General features: G+C 34.9%; 1 protein-coding gene across 5 annotated transcripts in view; it reads right to left on the reverse strand.

The window, feature by feature from the left end:
- The window catches only part of Ccdc91 (coiled-coil domain containing 91), a 347,069-nt gene that overhangs the window by 92,561 nt on the left and 230,186 nt on the right, over positions 1-24,322 (reverse strand). For all 5 annotated transcript variants that reach the window (XM_074083034.1, XM_074083030.1, XM_074083031.1 and 2 more), the window contains 3 exons: positions 16,854-16,946; positions 16,691-16,759; positions 14,555-14,731 (listed from right to left, as the gene is read on the reverse strand). In XM_074083034.1, the coding sequence (XP_073939135.1) occupies positions 14,555-14,731; positions 16,691-16,759; positions 16,854-16,946 (339 nt within the window). The remainder of the gene's footprint in view (positions 1-14,554; positions 14,732-16,690; positions 16,760-16,853; positions 16,947-24,322) is intronic.

A 24,322-nucleotide genomic window follows, 5' to 3' on the forward strand; every position in this document is an offset into this window, starting at 1 on the left:
GAAGCTATAATAAGAAAAACATAGCATTTTTGCTAGTTGAGATAAGGGTAGCTATACAGAGAGATTCCTAGCACTGCTTCCATGCACAAGTGTATTGCAACCTGAATTGATTCATCTCTAACTGATCTCTTCCCGGTTACCTTCTCAAATTGACCTCTGTCATTTTAAGGTTACTGTCTTAGCTCCTATGCAGTAGTATTTGTTATCTCCTCTTTTGCATTTCTGATTTTCCTGATTTGGGTTTTTTCTCTCTTCATTTTAGTCAGGTTTGCCAGGGTCTGTCAATCTTGTTTATTTTTTCAAAGAACCAGCTTTTTGTTTCATTGACTCTTTGTATGCTGTTTTAAATTTGTTTTTATTTCATTAATTTTGGCCCTTATTTTTATTATTTCTCTACTTCTGCTTGTTTTGGGATTTGCTTGTTTTTCTAGCAGTTTGACATGTAGCATTAGGTCACTGATTTGAGATCTTCCTATCCTTTTAATATATGTATTCGTGGCTATAAACTTGTCTCTTAGGACTGCCTTTGCTGTGTCCCATAGGTTCTGGAAGGTCGTGTTTTCATTTTCATTAACTTCCAGGGACCTTTTAATTTCCTCTTTTATTTCATCAATGACCCATTGATCATTGAGCAATGTGTTGTTCAGCTTCCAATTGTTTGCATGTTTTCTACTGTTCTTTTTGTTTTTGAGTTCTAGTTTTAATGCATTGTGATCAGATAGAATGCATGGGATTATTTCTATTTTCTTATTCTGCTGAGGCTTGCTTTGTGCCATAAGATATGATAGTTTTGGAGAAGGTTTCATGGGCTGCTGAGAAGAATGCATATTGTGCAGCATTTGGATGAAATATTCTGTAGACATCAGCTAGGTCCATTTGATCTATGGTGTAATTCAGTTCTAGAATTTCTTTATTGATTTTTTGTTTGGATGATTTATTTATTGGTGATAGGGGCGTATTAAAGTCTCCCACTACCACTGTGTTGGAGTTTATATATGATTTTAGGTCCTTCAGAGTGTGTTTGATGAAATGAGGTGCAGTGATGTTGGGTGCATATAGGCTGACTGTATTTCCTTTTGGTGTATTTCATCTTTTAATAGCATGGAGTGTCCTTCTTTATCTCATTTGATCAAAGTAAGTTTGAAGTCTATTTTGTTCAAGATAAGTATTGCTACTCCTGCCTGGTTTTTTGGGTTTATTGGCTTGGTAAATCTTCTTCCAGCCTTTCACCCTAAGCCAGTGCTTGTTCCTGTCAATGAGATGGGTCTCCTGTAAACAAGATTGTTGAATCTTCCTTTTTAATCCAGTTTGCTAAAGTGGTGATTCCTGTCATTTAGTTGTTTTTGTTGTTTAAGGGTTTGATCGTGTGCAGCTGAATCAGTGTTATTCTGATTCCTTGTCTATTATTCTCCCGTGGTTTGGTACTGCCTGTCCTCTCATGGGTTTGCTTTCATTTTCTTTGTGAAGAATTCCTTGAAGAATCTATTGTAGTGGTGGCTTGGTGCTCATATATTGTTTTAGTTTCTGCTTTTGTGGAAGACTTTTATTTCTCCATCTATTTTGCATGATAGTTTTGCAGGGTAGAGTATCCTAGGGTTGAAGTTCTTTTCATTCAGTGCCTGGAAGACCTCACCCCACGCTCTTCTTGCTTTTAATGTTTCCATTGAGAAATTTTCTGTGATTTTGATGGGTTTACCTTTGTAAGTTACTTGTTTTTTCTCTCTTACAGCCCTTCAATATTCTTTCTCTATACTCTGTGCTTGTTGTTTTAATGATAATACATCATGGGGTAGTTCTATTTTGGTCAAGTCTGTTTGGTGTCTTGTAGGCTTCCTGTACCTGAAAGGACATAAGTTTTCTCTAGATTTGGGAAATTTTCTGTCATTATTTTGTTGAATATATTACGAATTCCTTTTGCTTGAACCTCTTCTCCTCCTTCAATGCCCATGATTCTCAGGTTTGGTCTTTTGATGGAGTCAGTGAGTTCTTGTATACTCCTTTTACAGGTCTTGAGTTGTTTGATTAATAGCTCTTCAGGTTTTCCTTTAATTTCCTTTTTATTTTGAAGTTCTGAGATTCTGTCTTCCACTTGTTCTAGTCTGCTGGAGTGGCCTTCCATTGTGTTTTGTATTTCTGTTTCATTCTTTTTTTTCAAGGTTTTCCATATCATGGGTCACTTCCTCTTTAATATTGTCAATTTTCACCTTTAATTCACTTATCTGTCTACTTACAGTGTTCTCTGTTTCACTTCGGTGTTTATTTAGGGCTCCTATGAGTTCATTTATTTGTTTCTGTGCCTTCTTGTATCCTTTATTTTTGTTGTCTTGTACGTTTTGGTTGACCATGTCTAGTAACATCTCCATGAAATTCCTAGTGATTACTTGCAGGATTTCTTCTTTGAGGTTGTTCTTGTGGGCATCGCTGGGTTCCTTGTTGTCATTTATCTCTATTTTGTTGGAATCTGGAACTGGGTATCCATTTTCTTCAATTCTCTCTGAATCCTTTATTAAATTATTTTGGGGGGGAGAATGGTTTCCATTCCTTTTTCATCTTCCCATTATTCCACATGGTACAATGCAATTATGTCCCTGATAGGCTGGTTGGTGGTTTCAGTCACTTGTTTTCTTTCCCTTGGTTAAATTATGTTTTGTGAGTATATTAGGTTTTTAGCTTAGTGTATGTATGCTATTTCTGTCCCTGGTCTGAGTGTAATATAGTATTAACTATCTCACAATAATAAAACTAACAAAACAAAACAAAACAATAAAACCCAAAAAACCAACTGGGAGAGATGAACAAACAAACAAGAAACAAAACAAACAAACAAACAAACAAAAAATTCCAGGTTCAGGACAATAGAATTTCAGTCTTAGTTCTGGTGTTACTCCTTCAGCATCCAGTCCTGGTGTTGGAATGTAAGCAGAGACTCTGTGTTAACTTTACCAGGTGGTTGGGGAGTCTCACCAGTTTTTCTTCTGTCTTTCAGTGGTAGCTGCTTATTCAGCTCCTCCCTCAGTAAGGTGTGGCAATTTAAGTTTGTATGTTGTCCTCAGGTTCTGGAGATCAGCTCTGTAGCCCACCAGCCATCCATCTTCCTTTGGTGTTGGATTTTTGCTGTGTTGGTTTACTGGGGGCTTGTTTGTCTTGCCCCCTTTCTCTGGTGCTTGGTCAGTGATCTGTCTGCCAGCTCCCTGCTGTCAGCATGTTGTGGTGTTTTCCTGATTGATTTTTAATTTTGCAGTGTCCTTTAACTTTGGATATTGCTCACTGGCTCAGGAGATGAGCTTTGTGGACCGCTTACCTGCCCTATTTCAGGTAACGGCTTATCACTAGCCTGCTGTCAGTCCTTCTACCTTTCCAGCCTTTGTTTACTTAAGCTTCCTGCAGAGATCAGCTCCTTGTCCCTCCCCCTTTCTCTGGTGCACTTACAGCACTCCGCCCCCTTTGCAGTGTGTTAGTTTTCAGTTCCTTGTTTATTGTTCAGTTTTGTTTTTTTTTTGCAGGGTGGGGATTCAGTCTACCTATGGGGCTATGCTGGTTTATCCCAAGGGTGGCTGGGGGAATACTGCATGATGCTTGATGCTCACCTGTTGGTCTGCCGAATGACTCCCAGAGAGGTCTAGGGCCAGCATCTGGTGGTACAGGAACCCACCGGTTTTCTTAGTATAACATGGCATGGAGAAGCTTTGTATGGGCTAGGGGTCCAGGGTGTCAAAGTTTTGCTTCTTCTTGGTGCTTTACTTCTGCCAAGTGTGGCTCCAGCGTCTCAGCAAGATTTCTGATTTACAGAGCTCACATTATCTGCTTCTGCACCCTAGTCAGTGTTTTGGGTCCTCTCTGGCACCTACTTCTACACCAAATATATGCTTGTTTTTTACCATGTCCCAGAGGTCCTCCATGTCATATTCATAATTTCATATTTTTCTTTATTACTGTCTGAATGCTCCAATTTAGGAACTTTAATTGTAAGCCCTGAAATTCTGTCTTCTATCTAGTCTAGTCTGTTAGGGTTTCCACTATATTTGCTCTTTTGCTTAGTGAGTTTTTCATTTTCAAGATCTCTGTTTGCTTCTTTTTCTAAATCTCTGTCTTTTAAAACCTAAGTTCTTATCCACATCCTGTACTGTCTTCCTTAATTTGTTCATTTGCTTTTGGTATTTTCTTAAATTCAGTGATATTTGTTGAATTATGCTCTTGAATTCTTTATCTGGCATTTCATCCAATTCTATATATTTGGAGTCAGCTGCTTTACAATTACTTTTGACAGTTCTGGGGGTTGAAAACAGAGTCTTCTGCTCACCAGGCAGGCACTCAACCACTTTAGCCGATACCATTCCTTTTTGTATTGGTTATTTTTTAAAGATAGGATCTTGCTTTATGCTTGGGCTGATTTGGATTATGATCTTTCTATTTGTACTTCCTAGTGTAGCTAGAAATACAAGAATGCACAACAAGCCCAGTCACTGATTGAGATGGGTTGTGGCATACTTTTTGTCAGAGCTTAAGTTGAACCGTCACCCTCTTGATCTCTGCCTCCAAAGTATCTATCACAACAGGTTTGCATCACAGCACCTGGCAATGAATTAGGAATTTTAGAGCAGTTGTGCTGCCTTGTTTTTTTCAGAGCTTTTGCATTTGTATGTTTAGATTTGTGCATCTTTTGTGATGGATCTTTCTACTACTTTTATGTGAGAGTTTTCTTAGGTAACAATTTTCGCTTAATATTGTGTTCTGGAATATTTGATTGTTATGAAGTGTTAAATATATTTCCAATTGGATTTTGTAGTAGAGTTTCCACATTATGTCTTTACTGTGGATTAGTATATTTTGACACAACACATATTATGTTAGACCTGAATGTCTTGTTTTCTCTGCAGGTCTCACAAGAATGGGGCACTTTTAGTAGATCAGCCAGATGTGTTGTAGACAGAATATATGGGGCATGCCCTCTGTGATAACCCCTCTAGTCTTATCAATGATGTATGGTCTGAAAGGGGGCCTATGGAAGTGATTTATGCTGCATTCCCTTATAGGTGTGGTGTCTACATTCTTTTTGTGGTTTCTGCTTACTATAGCTGTAGTGAAGGATGACCAGGAACAGGCTATGAAGCACACCATAGCTATAATGACTTGGGTACTGGTCACTGGCTGTGGAATTTTATCCCCCGTACTCTGTGAGTTGAAGTATTTTCTGAAGTTCAAGGGATGGGGTGGGTTGTGTATACAGCAAAGCATTTACACAATATACTCAAAGTTTCATGCTCAATTTTGCAGAATAGTTGTGCTCTGGTTGCTTTGATCTGAGACATGGAAAATCTGGAGATTTTTCTCTAATCTGCTATGTGGCTGTCAAAATCTGAAATTTAAAAATGTTCCAGTATCTGAAATGTTTGATATGGTACTCATAAAATATCAGATTTTGCAGCAATTCATACTTCTGAGTTCTTCCATTAAAGACAGCATTACTGTGTCAGGATCTGAAGGTAATGATTCCTCTTTACTAGTGAATGCAAGTGAAATACTACTATGACCTAAGCATCCTACTTATACTCATGTAACCACATCACCTAAGAGCAAATATATTTTAATTGTTCAAAGTAAACAATTTTGAGAAGCTAAGCATAATTATCCTAAATTCTCCCAGATTACTTCCCAAGTATTTCATTCAATAACAATAAAAAGCTTGGGGTGGCAGTAACCCCAGCATTCTGGGAGGCCAAGAAGGAGGATCATGAGTTTAAGGCCATCCTAAGGAAAGTTAGTTAGACCCTATCTAAACAACAACAACAAAAAAAACCACCAAAACCAAAAACAAATTACAAAAAGGGCTGGGAGAGTGGCTTAAGTGGTAGAGTGTTTGCTTAGCATGCACAAGGCCTTGGGTTCAATCCCTAGTACTGTAAAAGAAAGAAAATAATAATAGTAATAGAATCATTTCACTTTCATTCCCCACAGGCAATGGAATGAATTCTTTTTTTGAAGGAACATTCTAAACACTATTTCTTGGGAGCTTTACTATTGATAAAATGTTGTATTAGAAACTACTCAAATTCTAAACAGCCAAGTTGTATTGCTGGAGATCCACTTGGCTTTTTAAAGTTTATGTCTCCTTAAGACAGTGCTGGACCTGTACCATCTTATAATCTATTTTAGTCTGTTCAAGGCTCAGCTTCTACTTTCAAGGTGCTTGTAATTGAGTAGAGAACACATAAAAACAGGTCCTTTAATATGGTTTGAAAGCCAAAGAAGGAGAAAAAACAGATAATTTAATCTGCAAGGAGGAAAGGGAATTTTTATGGAGGAAAATTAAAGCTGAATTATACAGTTAGAAAGAAAGCTGAATTATGCAGTTAGAAAGGCAAATGATACTCTAGGCTAACGTTAGAGTGTGAATGAAGGATAAATGCCATGTAATAGCACTGATTGAGCACCTGCAGTCTGGGATTAAAAAAAGCATGGAGTGGGAAACAGAGAGGCAGAAAACGAGTTAGAAAAGTTTGGCCAGATCACTGGAAGAATTATAGATGGGTTCTCTTGAGATAGGGTCTTGCGAACTATTTGCCCAGGCTGGCTTTGAACTGTAATCCTCCTGATCTCTGCCTCCTGAGTAGCTAAGATTACAGGTGTGAGCCCCTGGAGCCCAGCAAGAATTATATTTAATACTAAAAAGCCTGAACTTTGTCCTACAGGCCACAGGAAGGAATTAAAGAATTTGAAGTGGAAGAAAAATATTCATTTTTAATTTTAAACTGAGAAAGGACAAACTGGAATTAAGGAAGTTTATGTAAGAAGTCAAGGTAAGCAACAAAGAATATTTGTAAATGCTACAATGTACCCCCACCCAGTACAATAATAATAATAATAAAAGAATATTAATTTAGACAATGAGAGCAGGCTGGAAGGAACTGCATATTTTAAAGATTATATAATAAGCAAAGTGGTAAGGTTCTGATGATTTAAAATGTATGAAAATGAAGATGACAGAGGGAGAATCTAGGATGATTTATTTCCCTGGACTGGGTGCCTTGACGGATGGTTGTCTCATTAAATGAACACAGCAGGAGGAAAATATTACAGAAGAAAAAAATCCTTGAGGGATGAGGAGGTAAAATGCTACACTATTTTTTCATTTGTCCCTAGATATTATACTTTTGACAATTAAAAATGTCATTAAGAGCTTACTATCAAACTATTATAAATAACTTTGAAAATGAATGAATCAAAACTAAAGAAGTCAAAACAAAAAATTTTCATGGTTGGAAAATTATCTGGCTTGCTAAGCTAAAATAGAAATGCCATTTCCTTTTTGTAAAGGGTCAGGTGGCAATGCTAAATTTCTTAAAGAAAATTTAACCACTGATTGTAATGTCTGTGGCTTCTGGGGAAAATACAACCCCAAATTACAGTGGCTGTGGTTATAAACTATTATGAAAAGCTTCCAACGTCAGACATAGTTTTAGTTTCTGAATGTGCTGGAATCCTTTTATAGGACTTTGCTAGAATAGCAAAATTAATGACTATCCTCTTTTTGCATATTTTGGTGTCAATAACAAATGTACTTTCCTTTCTTTAACAAAGATTTTCAAGGGACACAGAAATAATTTAATATGAAAATGAATACACCAGAGTCACGAATCTTCCTCTTAGTATCTCAGAGAGAAGGTACAATATATAATCAACACTATGATTCCTCTTAACTTACGACACAGCGAAACAAAAACATCTCTCAAGCAAGTTCTGAAAAGGAACTACTATGATACCTCAGCATTGTGTTTTCTGTTATAGTTTAACATTTATTTCTCAGGCAATGGCAGTATTAGCACAGAAAACAGCATGGATGCAAATTATAAAGCAGAAGCTGTTTCCCTCTCATTTCTCAGGTACAATTCAGTGCTTAGGTTTATTCACATTGCTTTGCTCTGCCATATTTTATGCTTTTCTAATCTCTTAGTGGCCAAATAAAGATGGTAACTTCTACTACTGATTTGTTATTTTCAGATTTCTTTAAAAAATCCTTTGAATCTAGTGAAGGGAACTAAACTTTGCAATCGCATGTGGCTTCCAAGGCTTTAAAAACTCAGTCCCGCAGTGAGTAGTCAAGCAGTTTGTAGATCTCTGGAGAATGGCTCTTCAGGATCCATGCCCCTCAACCAGTGTCAAAGGACAGAATTAGCATTGGCCTCTGCAACTGGTCAGAAACTTGGCAGAGGGTGACAAAAGTTGCTGCTCACACAGATGACCCTCAACATCTTATGAAGTGTGGAAAGCCCTGTCAACCCAACGTAGGCGGTAGTGGGATAAATAAAGTGTCATCTGAAATACAATAACTTAACTGTGAGACTACTTCCACAGTTAATCTGAAGTGGCCATATTCTTTCTAAGTAGAAGATATATATAGAACCCTATACAGAAAATATTTAATTATTTAGCTTTAAATACCACCTACATGTTTATTAATTTAAAACTTAGTCTCCAACCCTTACAATGTGCCTGAACTCCAGGCCCATATTTTTAACTGTTTATTCAATATTTCCTCTAGGATTATAAATAGGTATCCCAAATTTAATACATAGAGATCAGATTTTTATCTTAATGAAAACTAACCCTTCCTTACTACAGTGAATGAAGCTAGCACCTGAAATCACTGTCTATCCAACAATTTAATCTAGTAGTAATTTGTCTTTAAAAACCAGCTTTACTAAGAAGCTATTTACATATAATAAAGACTCATCAAATGTTTTGTGAAAGGTAATTACCACAACCATCAAGCTCTAAAACATTACCAACACCCTAAAATATTCCCCTCCTCCTGGCAACACCACTGATCTGCCTTCTCTCACATCACTTTTGTCTTCTCTGGAGTTTCATGTAAGTGGAATCATATGATATGTATATAAATTTCATGCATCTGACTTCTTTCCTAATTTTCTTATCAAGGAAATGTTCTGCAACCATACTCAGCCAAACACTGGTTCTTTTTTCTTCATAGCACATATCACTATATAGAATTAAGTTGTCTACTGTAGCTCCTTTTAAAATTGAATTTATGCTCATGAGGGCAGAGGGTCTTGTCTACCTTGGTCAGTGCTGTATGGCAAAAACATCTAATGGTGCCAACACATCGTAGATGCTTAATAAATGTTACAGAATGAATGCACGAAGATCTCACCTTAAAGTTCTTATTGAAATCATCTATGTATTTCCTAGGAACATTTAAAATTTACATTGAACCATCAATGAGATGAACCTATAGCTTATACTAAGATGAGAACACTGGTAGGGTGAGTGGAATAGAGGTAAACTAAAAGGACATCATATTCATATTTTATGTGTCTGGCTTCTTTCTTAATTTTCTTACCTAAGAAAATGCCCTACAACCATACTCAGGCAAACACTAATTCTTTTATCTTCATAGCCCATATCACTATATATTACCTATATTTGAATACTGCCTGGCCTTGCTTTCTTTAAAGAGCTACATGTCCAAGAATAAGTTATATAATCTTGGTAAGCTTTAGTTTCTGCATTTGTAAAAGTAGAGATAATAGCACCTGCCTCATAAGGTGGTTGTGAGATTTAAGTCAGATCAGACATGTAAAACAATTAGAAAAGTGCCTGACACACAGAGCTGGATTAATTCCTTTTTTTTTTTTTTTTGGATAGTACTGGGGTTTGAACTCAGAGCCTCATGCGTGCTAGGCAGGTACTCTACCAGCTAAGCCACTCCTCCAGCTAGAATTGGTTTAATGATAAACAATAATGTTATAATTATTGCTATGTTCATGACCACCACCCCTGACACTTTATTATTTTCTACTGGCAAGCAAATGAAAAAAATCCCTAAAAGTAGCTTTTTAGCTATATAGCCTAGTATATTTAGAATAAAGTCAAATAAACAGAACTTAAACATGAGTAACTATTATTATTTTCCTTATTGCTACAAAATATTTTGTCAGTTTTTATAACACTTAATATTTAGAGGGGCTTTCCTGAAAGGAATAATAAGGATATTAATAATAAATCTAAAACTCACAGTTAAAATCCTCCAGGTTATAAACAGATTGAAAAGGTAGATTTCAGATTTCTATCACTACTAGACCAGGGGGTAAGTCTACACATAAATTATGTTTCTGGTCCTACAATGTAACTAATTTAGGAAAATAAATTAAACTCATGGGATTTTTTTTTACAAACTAGTCTACAAAAATTCATTGCTTTCCCCAATTAATTCTTCATAGGCAATTAATATGATTTAGGACTGCTCTCCTCTGGCCCCTTCCACATGGGAATCTCTGCTCTTTCCCAATAAAACTCTGTCACTTTGCATTTTTTAAAAATTGCCTAAAATATGATTAATTAATAAAGTGATGCCTGCAAGTTTACTTAAAAATTAGGGATGACTATAAGTGAGTCACAAAGAGCATATCCCAGAAAGTTCTCTTCAAGGATAGTAGTTACATGCTGCTTCCTAAATGTCTACTTTTCTTGTAGCTGGTATTCTACACCTAAAATATTTTTCATTTTCTTGCATGGTTTTCATAAACAAATTTATTAATTTAATTTTTCCTTTACCTAAGTAATTTAGAAAAATATTAAAATATGACTATACCAGATAATGTCAGCAACAGGTGGTAAAGGAAACCCTGGGTCTTCTACCTTCCTCCCCCAAGGATACACTGAGCTAACAACAATGTACTCACAAACACCATCTGTGAGAAATCCAGACACATACTGAGATATTCCTTCACCCTAGGAGCACAAAACCGGAAAACTCAAGACTTGACTATTACTAGGAATGATTACGTAATCCCTACCGTGGCACAGTGCCACATGTTTGCAAGGCACAGAGGTGCTACATGATCTACCAGTCTTCCTGGGGAATGCCCAGGTTACCGGCTTCCGTCTCACCTGTCTCAGCTATCGTAGGACCTGACATGATCTAGATGCCTGAGGGCCAGTAAGAACGAAGATGGCAGCTTAAATTAGCAGGCTCACCAGGGGCTGAGGGATGAGAGAAATGGGAAGAGGTTGATCAAAGGGTACAAACTTACAGTTATAAGTTGAAGAATCTCCAGAGGATCTAATATAGAGCAGACATGATGATGGATGCATTTATTAATTTTAATTGTGATAATCATTACACAGTGTATACAAGTATCAAATCATCATGTCATGTGCCTTAAATGTATACAGAAAAAGTAGAACGTTTGGTTGCTTTCAATGGCAAATCTGAGCAAGAGCAGCTTCATCATCAGTATTGGCACTAAAAAATTTCTTTCAGTTTTGTAAGTGAATGACATACCAAGTTCCAGCCCTCATAAACTGACACATGAGAACAAAACCTAAAAGTATGCTACATATAAGAAGGTTTCAGAGGCTATGGCCTAATAGAGCAATTTCATTAGACATACTCAAGTAGTACTTAAAACTGCCTTTTCAAAGTTGAAATCCAAACATATGCACTTTTCCCCAAGAAATAATACAGTACAAATTTTAATGTATTACTTCTTTCTTTTTGTTATATAAATATGGAATTCCTAGTTTTGTTTAAGATATAATATAGATGAGACTCCTAGAATCAGTACACTACATAATTAATAACAAGACTCTTGCTTTCGAAAACTGAAGAAGTTAATCCATACAAAAATGAAATTAAAAGAATTATGGGGCAGTAAGCTGGTATCTTCTGTTCGGGCTGCTATAACAAAAGCTATAAACTAAGTGTCCCATTAATGATAGAAATTTATTTCTGTCAGTTTCGAGGCTGGGTACCACTTATCAGGGTGGGGATTCACTTTCTCATAGATGGTATCTTTCCACTGTGTCTTCACATAGAGGAAGGGGCTAGCTAGCTCTCAGGGTCCCTTCTATCACAGCACTATTCCCATTTATGAATGCAGAGCTCTCATTACACCCTCAGGCTTAATGTACCTCTTAATAACACCACTTTGGGGTTTAAAATTTCAATATATGGAATTCTGGGAAAACACAAACATTGAGAACATATTGCCCAACCACTTAAAGCTTATTTGTCTTGAGGATATTAAGCTATTCTAAGAGCAAGGAGAAGAAATAAACGCAATGACATAACATATTTAAAAGGACACAAAAATTCTATAAAACTAAAAAAGAGCTAAAATTATCTTAAAATTTAATGGGCTAAAATTAAAAATTCAATGAATGAATTTTAAAAGCAAACGAGTAAGATAATAACTTGAAAGATAGAAGATATTATTTATAAGCATGAGAGAGAGAGAACAAAGTAAAATAAAGCTGTGATATCAAAAGACTTAGAGAATAAAGTGTGTGTAGATATGTAAAATAAAGAAATGGTGACCAAGGAGGAAAAGAGGAGGAGATAGTAGGAAGATAGTAGGAAGTGGCTTCAAATGTTCCAGAATTATGAAACTCGTCTAGTTGTGGACAGAGAAGCCCAAAACTTGCAGAGGAACTCCAACAGGATTTCTGTGTTAATGATTCTATACCATAGAAGACATAGCACAATTAGCATACAAAGACCTCCATGCGACATCTGATAATCTCCAAAAGAAGCTATGATACTAGCAATTATGAAATTACATCTTTTTGTTCAGATGTTTTGCCTACTACTATAGACTCTATTCCTCATTTTTAAGGGCAATTGTTGTTTTTTCTGGAACACATTTTGTGAATTAAACACTCACTTGGGTCTCCTAAGAGATATGGGTAAGACAATTTTGAAGCTCTCAGATAAGTAAGTAAGTACATGAATCTAACCTGTGCTGTAAGGGAAACAGAACTTTGAAGATATAAACTCAGGACATTTTCTTTCCAACAAAATGGTAAGTACTCATGGGTAACAGTAGGAAGAGGGATAAATGCTCCCTTGCATTTGCAGCAAATTGGGCACACCTTTAAACATTCATGTAGTCCATCAAAAAATTGTAACACAATTTCTGAAGTGTCTAGATACTCATAATATGTAAGACAAAGACTTACAAATCTAGAGAAATATTCCTGTTGCTGTTTTTTTATGTGATTTCTATTGTTGCTATTTGCTTGTTTAGAAACTTTAGGTAGTAACTAGTAGAATGGATTCTGCAAAGCCTATACTCCTTGTCACATGTAGCTACTGAAGTTTCTTCTGGGCTAGCTTAGTGGTCAGCTAATGACTGGACAGATAATTTACTTGAGTATTTTGAACCACTGTTTTCTATCCTTTTCCAAAAGGCTCAGCGTGCTGTGACACAACTTCACTACTGGTAGGTTGCAGTTCTACTGGCTTACTGACACAGAGCCTCCTCAGGCCTTTCTTGGGCATGTGTGTGACCTTTAAGAATTTCAAGACTATTTTCAAAAGTCAGAGATTTTCAAAGCTACCATCTATGCCAAAACACTTTCCTCTCAGATGTTCCTTTGAAGATTTTTTGCCAGCCTCTTGTTTGCCCCAACTGGTATTTCTAACCCAAGCAGCTGAGAGTACAAATGATTGACACTTTTTTTGAAACACATCCTATGTAAAAGGCTTTCCCCACTAAGTTATCCTGAGTCAGGTCAAGTATCAACAAGCCCTGCAAATAGGTTTCCAGGAAGCTGCCTGAAAGGTCACATACTGGAGATATGGCTTTGTGAAGCCCCCAAACCTTCTCTTGCCCCTGAAGTGGCTTCTACATTATGGGTTTTCATAGTTCGTGTAGTAGTCAGGCTACTACTTTTTAAAGCTACCATGTGCTGGGGAGGAAGAAATGGGAACAGAGAAAGTAAAAACTCTACAAAGCTGGCTGTTCTTGGGAAGATTTAACCATTTTTCTTGAATAAAGATTTGTGTTGTTTCAAGTATTTTTTTTTTTAAAGTACTGGGGATTGAACTCAGGGCCTTGCATTTGAAGTCAAACCCCAACCTTTTTTGCATTTAATCTTTTTCAGAGAGGGTCTTGTTTCTTTGCCCAGGGCCAACCTCTGGCCACAATCCTCCTAATTGAGTCTCCTGTGTTGATTGAACCACCAGCATGTACTAACACATCTATCTTGTTTGTTGAGATGGGGTCTTGCTAAGTTTTGGCCTGGACTGCCTGATCTCTGCTTCCCAAGGAGTGGGACTGGATTTACGAAGAAGCTACTATGTGGCGGTATTATACCATTTCAACAGTCCTCCTTAGACATTTTCTTTCAAAGAATGTTAGTATCTACCAAATTCTTCTTGGTGTATAAAATTTATATATTTAATATTTAATTTATTTGTAATTCACTTTACATGAAGAATTCAGAAGGAAATGAAAAGTCCATTGTCATTTTTAGTTTTTCCTTAATGTAGTTAGAATGCTTTAAATGTAAATGTGGATTCTGAAATGTTTGAAAACAGAATAAAAAGGTAAAATAAGTTTCAGCACTTTTAATATCAGAAAGACGAAAGAACACTGAAATATTAAAAGTCATTAGTATGAAATATAAATATTAAAGAGAAAAATTAAATGCTACCATGTCCAGTAAGGTGATTTTAAGTACAAAAAAATAATAGTAAGGTTATTTTATTTTGTGAAAAATAAAGGAAAAATGTTTAGTTGATTTTACTCACCTGACTTATTTTCCGTTGTTCTTGTATAGCTGTTTGAATTGCCTGAGATACTTTTTCTTGGTCTTTTGCATGTTCTGTCTTCCATAATTCCCTTTCTTCAGCATGAACCTTTTCCAAATTTTTTCGTTCTTTTTCTACGGCTTTCATAACTATATCCTTCATTGCTTCTTTCTCAAGCTTTAAAACAAATAATGACCAAAACAAAAATATATGAGTGACTGCACAATAAGACAAACCTGGTTAACCTCAAAGACATAAAATTTGATCCTGTGGCTTAGTTCTCACATTGTTGTTTTTAGGTATATTAAATAATTCCATAAAATATATTCTTGTTTTTAATGCCAATATTCCAATTTACTTCCCTAGTATTTCTATACTTCAGAGAAATGAAGCCTTAGCTTAAAGTAGCAGATTTTAAACTATATAGTCTTGGGATCCTGTTCTAATCTTAAAAATTATTGAATAGGTCAAGAAGTTTTAGTTTATGTCAGCCATACATATCAATATGTGCTACATTAGTAATTCAAATCAAGTAAACTAAAATTTTACTAATTTATTTAAAATTAGTAACATTAAATACATTATATATTAACAAATATTATACTTTATGAAAATAATTACTTTCCAAAATTTAAAAAGTGATAATGACATTATGCTTAATGTCATTAACTTAAACAGTAACTTCTTTAACTGCTTTGTTAAATGACTTAATAGAGGATAGCTAGATTCTCCTATCTGCCTTCTGTATTAAATATTTAATGATTCATGTTTTTGTTAAGGCATATAAGGAAAACTCAATCTCATACATACACGTATTTTAAAAAAGAAATATTTAGTAGTCAGTTTCTTTCAGGGTAGTTCTTAACAGTTAGTTGCAATAAGAAAAATAAAATTATGTTCTATGAAAATTTCACACTCTTTACATTATAATTCTTTTTTCACTTTGAATGAATCATTTGTTAATATGATTTTTAAACATTTGTTCTTTGGAAAATATTGATTCATTCAGTTATACTTCTTTAGATGGGGACATATTCCTTTTTTATCATGACAGAAAAAAATCACATTAAGTACTGGAAAGAAGATACATATTTCCCAGATTTTAATTTTTGCTTCAACTACCTCAAACTCCATTTAAAAGATAGAGCACTACATTCTGCTTTGTTCTTGAGTCCATACCTGGGAGGTTACACCTTTCTCTCCTTCCATGTTATCTACAGCAAACATGTATGTTGATTTCATCTTTTTACTTCCAGAATCTATTTCCTTCATTTCCATGCTGCTATGGTCTATTTGTACCAAAACTATCTCTTATCCAGATTTCAGATGTACTCTATTAATTATTCCCCTGCTTTTAGCCTTTTCTGACTCCGATTTCCCTAAAACTAATGCCAGTTTTCATTATGACATATCCATACAAAGAAATTTCAACATGGCTTCCTTACCTATGGAATCAAATTCAAACTGGTTCAGAATGCTAGCCACCTTTTAAGACTTATTTCTAAAGTATTTTGTTGCTTAAAAATTTCTATGATGTGGACATGCTATCTGTGAACTCATAATAAGTTAATTCTTCCCTGCCTTATTGGCATATAAGTAATATTTTTCTTATCTGTATTATATTTTTTCTTATCTGTCATTCTTTAAGAAAATGACAAAAATCAAAGTAATCCTTGAATATCTACCCATGGCATAGTGATATGCACACATTTATTTACTAAATTTAATTTTAAATGTAAACACTTAAAAGTTAGTACAGTTTATTTCTTGACATGTGTATATTTCATACTTCTAAATACATTACTTAGATGAGCTATTTTAAGCATGGTTTTAAAAACTACTTACCTGGTTTTATACAAATACACCCTCATGATATCAATCAAATACCAAGTAGATATTGGTGCTCCAATATATTTGTTAATAAGTAATTTATATTATAAATAATTTCAGTGTCATCACAATCTTATATAATATGAATTTAACAAGAATATATAGTAGTCATATCCTAAGCTTGAAAAATAAGAAAAAAATACTCTCAATTTTTTTCTGGAATAAAACATTGTTCAAAAGTAGATTGAAAATGAACTCAGTTTTTAATTCTACTTAAAAGAAAGTTGATACTATGAATGGAAATACCTTTGCAGCAGATTCTAATGCTTCTTTATTTCTTTGCCTTTCTTCCTCCAAACATTTTTCCAATATTTCCTGAAAGCAGTAAGATGGTTGGAAAGACACTAATGTATTATTCCAGGTAGCAGAACACATTCTTTCTGTACTCTGAGCACACTTAAAATAATACCTTCTGTTCTTGAGATTGCTGAATCAAAGCTTCCTTTATTTTCTCTCTTAACAGTTCCTTCTCTGTATCTAGCATTTCAAGGAGCCTCTGATGCTACAAGGAAAGATAAGCAAGTTATGATTATGGCTCTAAATCAGGAATCTATCAACAAGGAGAGTAACTGATAGAATTAATTTGCCCCAAAAATGAACACTGAAGTAGTTACTGGAGGAAACAACAGGACATTTAAAGTATGGAGTATCAGAATGGGTTCCTGCTTAAAGGTCGCTTGGATATTTCTGGCATTCTGTATCTGAGAAAATATCTTAATATCCAAAAAAGCTGGAAGAACCAAAAACTCCCAATCATTCTGGATATAATTTTTAGCTCCCAAGTTCATCAAAAAGTATGACGTGAGCTCTAACTTAATAACCACTACTCCAAATTAAAAAACTAATCAGAAAATGACAATGTGTCTTCTATAAAATTAAATTTCAAAAAATTTCTCTCTGAAATGATTATTTCTAGCTTGCAGCAACATATGCACTCAGATCATAAGTGAAGAAAGCAAAATACTTGCTACAAAGTATGATCTACCATCACAGTTCTAGCAAAGCACTATTGGAGACATTGAGAGATTAGTAATTCTTGCCCCAAGATTTTACCGGTTTCAAAAAGGAACTGATGACATTGAAAAGAATTTTGTTCTATCTAATGCTAAAGTGTACAGAACTCATGTGTTTATTTATATTCCAATTTGTTAATGAAAAGTCACAAAGAACCATCAGTTATTATGAACCAAGCACTTAAGAGTTATAATGGAAGCTTCTAGTAAAATTCAATTTTCACGGCTGCACTATTCCCAATAGCAATGATCCAGACAGTGTTTTGGAACCATGCTCTGATTTGAAAAGAAAACTCAGACATATACATAGATTTCTCCTTCCATTACTAAAGGCAATTAAGATATTTTCTCAGATTTAGAATGCCAGGAACAACCAATCCACCTTTAAACAGGAACCTATTCTGACACTCCATACTTTAAAACAGTTTTTTGTCTTTCAAAGTTATTGTGATTTAAAATATTTCTCAGGGAGGCAGTCAATATTGAGAGTAAGTGACCAAAAAGTTCATGGCTAGTTAAGATAATCTATTATAACTGTTTTTAATTATGATGCTACTTTTCATCTTTGTTTTTCAAAAGAGTAAGAAAAATCACATGAAAGATGTGGTTTTTCCTTAAAAACAAATCCAAACTATGATACAAATCATGACATGATTCTGAAAATTATTGGTTCCATATGCATTTGGGAAAGGCAGCTAACAAATGAGTAGGCTGTGTAAGTAATAATAACAAAGCCTTTAATTTTATATTCTATGCAGTTACATCTAGAGACACAGAATTTCTCAATATCAGAAACAATACCTAATCCATTTAAAATACACATATGAGAAAATATACAAAGATATTATATCAGGCAAATATTTGGACTTAAAGAATGACGACTATAATTCTCATGAGGCCCAAAATACTCAATTTAGGCTTGACAAGAGGGTAAAAATAACGCAAATAGAATAAATATAAATTACTGGAATTAAAAAAAAATAAACTGTTCATAGCCAAAATAAATGACTTTGAAAACAACTTTTCCTCAAAAGGACCTATATGTCAGCAAGTCAAACTAATGGAAATCACTTCCTTTGTGATCCAAAAAGAACAAAATATAAGGATACAAGAGCTAAAATGATTTTGTAGTACTTAGAATATTCATTCTTGAATGACATTTCTTAATTCTGATAGAACCCTGTAATACAAGACAAGTTTTGAGCTTGTTTGTACAAGAATAAATGGAAATTACCATTTTTAAGAAACATACTACTTAAAATATACTCTAAGTAAAATCATTTTTCTACTTGAGAAAATAAATTAGGCTTTCTCATAGATACATAAGTACTTTCAACGTTGCAGATACTGTTAAAAGTGCTTTACAGGAAGTAGTACCACACTCAACTCTTCCAACAAACTGCTAGAGTCTCTCCATTTTGTTCATTTTTAGCTGATTGATGTAAAACTTACAGAAGGTAGTGACCTTACCAGATCTTTAAGGAATCACATCAATAATAATATTCTATATACTCATTATTAAAAGGAGGAATTATGCAATAACTAAAAGCAGTCCCGGTACTACCAAATTATTTCTGAGAGTAACAAAACCAACATAATATACATAGTATGACAGGCAAAGTCTCACTTCTATTTGGCTACAATAGAATTAAGATTAACCTATGTTTTTGCTTCTAGTCTTTTCAGAGTACTATTAAAATAAGATATAATTACCTTTCCATCTCTCTTTTATTGAGGGGGGGGATTATTAGAAGGAAGAGCAGAAAAGTATTGTAACTCACCATATTTATCTAGATTTAAAAATCATGTTTTAAAAAAATTAATTATATTTATCACTTTTTGACTGGATATTGTGCCCAGGCACCATGTTATGAACTTGACAAATATTATTAGTAATCTGACAAAAACTCAGAAATGTGTTAATACTCAGATATGACATATTTTAAAATTGAGTTATAGAGAAGTATATAAATTGCCAAGGTTCACAGAACTTGTAACGGGTTAAGCTGGGACTGGGACCCAGGATGTGGTGAATGTAAAGTTCATGGGTTCTGTAGGTAACTAAAGACCTCAGACTTGGCTCAATCTCCATGAGCTGCTTCTTAGACTTTCATACTTTCTACCCTTATGATTTACAGGAACAACCTGCAAAAGTTATATTGCGTTCATAGCATGTTGCCACCCCTGATGTGGCTTAAAGTTCACTAACAGAGATTGGAATACTACAAGAACTAGAAAGGGAGAGCCATTCATCCTTGACAAACTCTTTTAAAGTAATACTGCAAGATATTTAGATAACCAAGTTTCATCCATTAGAATTCCAAGAAATATACAGTGAGACAATTTATTCAGCAGTTGATGCCTATACAATAATAAATTTTCTTCTTTTCAATGATAAATATTCAGAGAGACTTTTTTTGTAAAAAAGGGGCTAATATATAAGCTACACTTATAAAAATGGTCTTACATATTATATATTTCTATAAGTGAAATAAGGTATTAAGTCTACTTTTTATTTTGTAGACATCTCCTTTAGAGGCAGAATATATTCTATTATATTTGCCATGGACATTAGAACCAGCTGAATGTGGAATCAAATCAGTAATTCTTCACTTATTAAAGGTACTACTGAAAACACCTCTAAGCCTCCATTTTGTTTACGTTTTTACATAAGACCAAAAACGCCAATTTCATGGTGTTATATCATGAGTTTGGTAATCAAGAATGTCAACTAGACTTCCTATTGGACAGTTAATTAAATTACAATAATGAAGTTCACTTATGAAAATTAATGCCTTACATATAAAGGAAAATATTAGTTGTAACTCAACATAAATACCTCATAAAAACATTTACATGTCTATAATAATAATAGAAAAGCAATTTTCAAAGTAACTCTAACTAAAATATAAGAGGTTGGCTTTCATAATCCACATCAATGCCATTTTTATTCTTAAACCATGGACTAATCAGTGGTTCACTCCCATCATTGATTCTGAGTCCAGGCAAAGAATATTAGAGAAGAAAAGCAGCAGTTACAAACAGTCTGTTTTGAAACTTTTCAAATGTTTACCCTGCAGTCATACAAATTGGAATTCCAGTGTATTTTTGCCTTCAGTGTGATTGCTATCTTTCATATCTGTGGACTTAAGGAACTCACTGCACAATAGCTCATCGACTGTGACCTCAGCAAGACTTTGTGGGTCTCTCTGAGCTACAGAGTATACTGGTTATTAGTAGCAACTGGAGCTAAGGCACAAAGACATGAACTAACATATGAGCCCTCTTCCTTAGCTTTACTGTGGTCATGTGACTGCTGATAACTTTTTAAATCTGAGGTTCAGTATTATATGGACAATGAAGATTAGACTCACTTTTGAGGGTTGTTCTGATGATTAACAGAGTACATGAGCTAACAGACTACATGAAATTTTCTGGTATAGTGTCGTAGTTAAAGCATGCAATATTTTTGAGCATGTAATATTTTGTTTTCACTAAATGAAAAATTGATTTCTATAGATATTTAGATAATATCATTATGGATATTCATCTTCAATTTCTCTTAAAATTCTTTAAATTATAAATCCTTATGGTAAAAATTCATATATTTTAGTATCTTTTTCATATTAAATTATCCTCCCATCAAAATATATTCTGTAATAAACTGATAATTTATTATACACTACTTTGTCTATAGCTATATAAATTCATTAATGTATTTTTCAAACATACCTACAAGAAACATTTCTTTGATGCCAACATCAAGAACTGTGCTACTTTCTATGGATGGGATATAGAGATAAGACAAACATAAACCCTCCCTCAGGACATCAGCAGCACAAATTGCATTCACAATGTTGTGCAAACATCATGCCTATTTCCAAAATTGTTTCATAATTCCCAATAAAAACTATATGTTCATTAAGCTATACCTCCCTGTTAAGGTTGAAACTTAGTTGCCATAGTGACTGTGTTCAGAGGTGGGGCCTTGATTAGGTAATGAGGGCTGCTTCCTGAATGGATTAATGCTGTTATCCCGGGAATGGGCTAGCTGTAACAGAAAGTGATCAAAGGATGAGCTCAGTCCTATTTTGTTCTGTCTCACCCGCTCCTGGGGCAATGTAAGAAGAAAGCTCTTCCCATATGTTGGTACCAAGCTCTTGGGCTGGGCAACAATCAAAACTCTAAGCCAAATAAACTTGTGCTGCTCATAAATTATCCAGTGTGTGGTACTGCAGCAGAAAATGGACAAAGACACTCCCATTCCTCTTTGCCCCAGGCCTGGCAAACTCTAATCTACTTATGTCTTATGAATTGCCTAGTCTAGATATTTCTCATAAGCAAAATCGCATGAAGTTTCTGGCTCATTTCACATAGCATAATGGTTTCAAGGTTCATCCATGTCCTTGCATGTATCCAAACACCACTCCTTTTTATGACAGAATAGTATTTCATTGAATACACACTTTGTTCATCTATTCATCTGTTGATAGATCGGTACGTATGCTCCATGTTTTGGCTACTATGAACAATGCTGTTATGAACATTCACATGTAAGTATCCAAGCTGCTGCTTTTGATTGTTTTGGGTGTAATCTAGAAGTGTAACTACAGGGTCATATGACAAGTCTGTTAACTTTCAAGGAAGGTCCTGTCTGTATCTATATCTGCTGTGACATCTTACATCATCATCTGCAATGTACAGCGGTTGGGTTCTCCACACCCTCCTCACTTGCTCTGTTCCTTTTTTCCTGCTTATGGTCATGTTAGTGGTGTGAAAACAATATCTCATCTGGTTTTATTTGTACTTCCCTCGTGACTAAGGACAACAAGCATCTCTTCAAACGCTTCTTCTTCTGATACCACTACTACTACAACTCTCAACAATGACTTGTATTATCTGCATAAACAGAACAATCACTAGAGTCTTTATGCAACTGTGAGAAGGGCTCATAGCAGAAGGTGCACCCTACTTGAAGTCTGCTTACTGCTTGAGCTTTGTGGGAAGTCAAGGGTGCCTTTGCTCCGCAGGTCTTTAAGCATAGTATGCTGGAGATTGTGAAGTACCCAGAGAAAGCATGGCCAAAAGGGTCTCAGCTGCCCTTAACCTGAAGTAAAGCACAAAGAGTAGCTAGAGCTTGCCTGGAGTCTTCCTGTCTTCTGTCTCAATGTGCACTTCTTTAAGACCAGCTCCAGCACTCCAAAAATGATTCATTTGGTCTTTGATGGCCTGGGGAACAGCTGGTGCTTCCTTCTTCACTTATCAGCTAAACATTCCAAGGGGAGATATTCTGAATGTTCTTTATTCAAGTTTCAGAGCAGAAGCTGTAAGCCAATGGCAGTATCACAATACACATAAGGATCTTTTCCACTTTATTAAAGACATTGAAGGGAAGGTTTCTAATAGACACTTCAAAATATTTATGATTTATAAACAAAGAAAGTATTTCAACATTACAAATCTTACATGTTCTTTATATTTACAAAAGCCATGATATATCTGCTGCAATGAGCTAGATAAACCATTGCATTTATCTTCACGACTTGCTTAAATCTATCAGTTCCTACAGGGCTTCTGATTCCATAAAAGGCTATCTGAAGGTTTTCTAATGATTACTAATTTTTCTAAATCTATTTTTTTGTCAGTTCTGGAGTTTGAACTCAAGGCCTTACACTTGTTAGGCAGGTGCTCTACCAGTTAAGTCATGTCCTGAACCATTTTTGCTTTAGCTATTTTTCAGACAGGAACTGATGCTTTTTGGTTGGGCTGGCCTTGGACTGTGATTCTCCTACCTGCAGCCCTCTCACACGGCTGGGATTATATGTGTACACCACTATACCCAGCTTTTTTGTTAAGATTGGGGTCTCTCTAACTTTTTGCCCAGACTGGCTCTGGCTTCAAAAACCAATCTTCCTGATCTGCATCTTCAGAGCAGGTTATAGACATGAGCCACTGTCAGTTTTTTATTTATAGATTTCCTAATAACATGGGCTATTCTCATGAGACAGAATTAAATCAAATGATATATATGAAAACATCTTACAAAATATATGTTCACAAGGTATATTCAGGTTTATCTTGTAGCTTGCCATCTACACTTCACATTGTGTACATGAAATTTATTGACAGTAGGTCTTGGACAATTTACACACACACACACACTGTGAGGCTATGGAAATGTTAATTAGTTTTATAGTATCAATACTTATATAATGTATACATACATCAAACATCAAACTATATATCTAAAATATACATAATTTTTATTTATCAACTATTCCTCAGTAAAGCTACAAAGTTTTTTAAGTATTTGGATTTTCTCAATTTGGACTGAGACTTTTTTCAAAAGTGAAATATTCATCCATTATAAAAATTTACAATAAATCATGAGCATTTCATTGAGCTGCTTAAAGAAACCCATTCTACAGACACCAACGCTATTGGTCAGCTGCTTACATTGTTACTTTGCACATTTTTATTCTTACATTTTTCATGAGTATGACATGTATATAACTTTAGCCACACAACTGGATTATGACTTGTTCAGTAGAAAGTAAATATCCAATTATACAGATGCCTCAAGTGCTTGTATTTAATGTAAAGTTTATTTTCATCCTTATAGGTATGCTTCTAACATAAATAATTCTTTATTTAGCACCATTAGTCCTTCAGGGGCAATCACTTTGTTAAATGTCTTATGGAAATAGATTCCTAGAGTACTGAGTCCAGTGGTGCCATCATTCATTCCCATCACCAAAGTGCTGGGGCTACAGACAGAGCACTAACTTTGTAACAACAACTAGTACCCTGGCTCTGCCAGCTATTGTTCCACAGTAGACAGATTTAGAACACGCCTTTAGCATGT

This window comes from Castor canadensis, chromosome 8, assembly GCF_047511655.1.
Source record: "Castor canadensis chromosome 8, mCasCan1.hap1v2, whole genome shotgun sequence".
Classification (NCBI taxonomy): domain Eukaryota; kingdom Metazoa; phylum Chordata; class Mammalia; order Rodentia; family Castoridae; genus Castor; species Castor canadensis.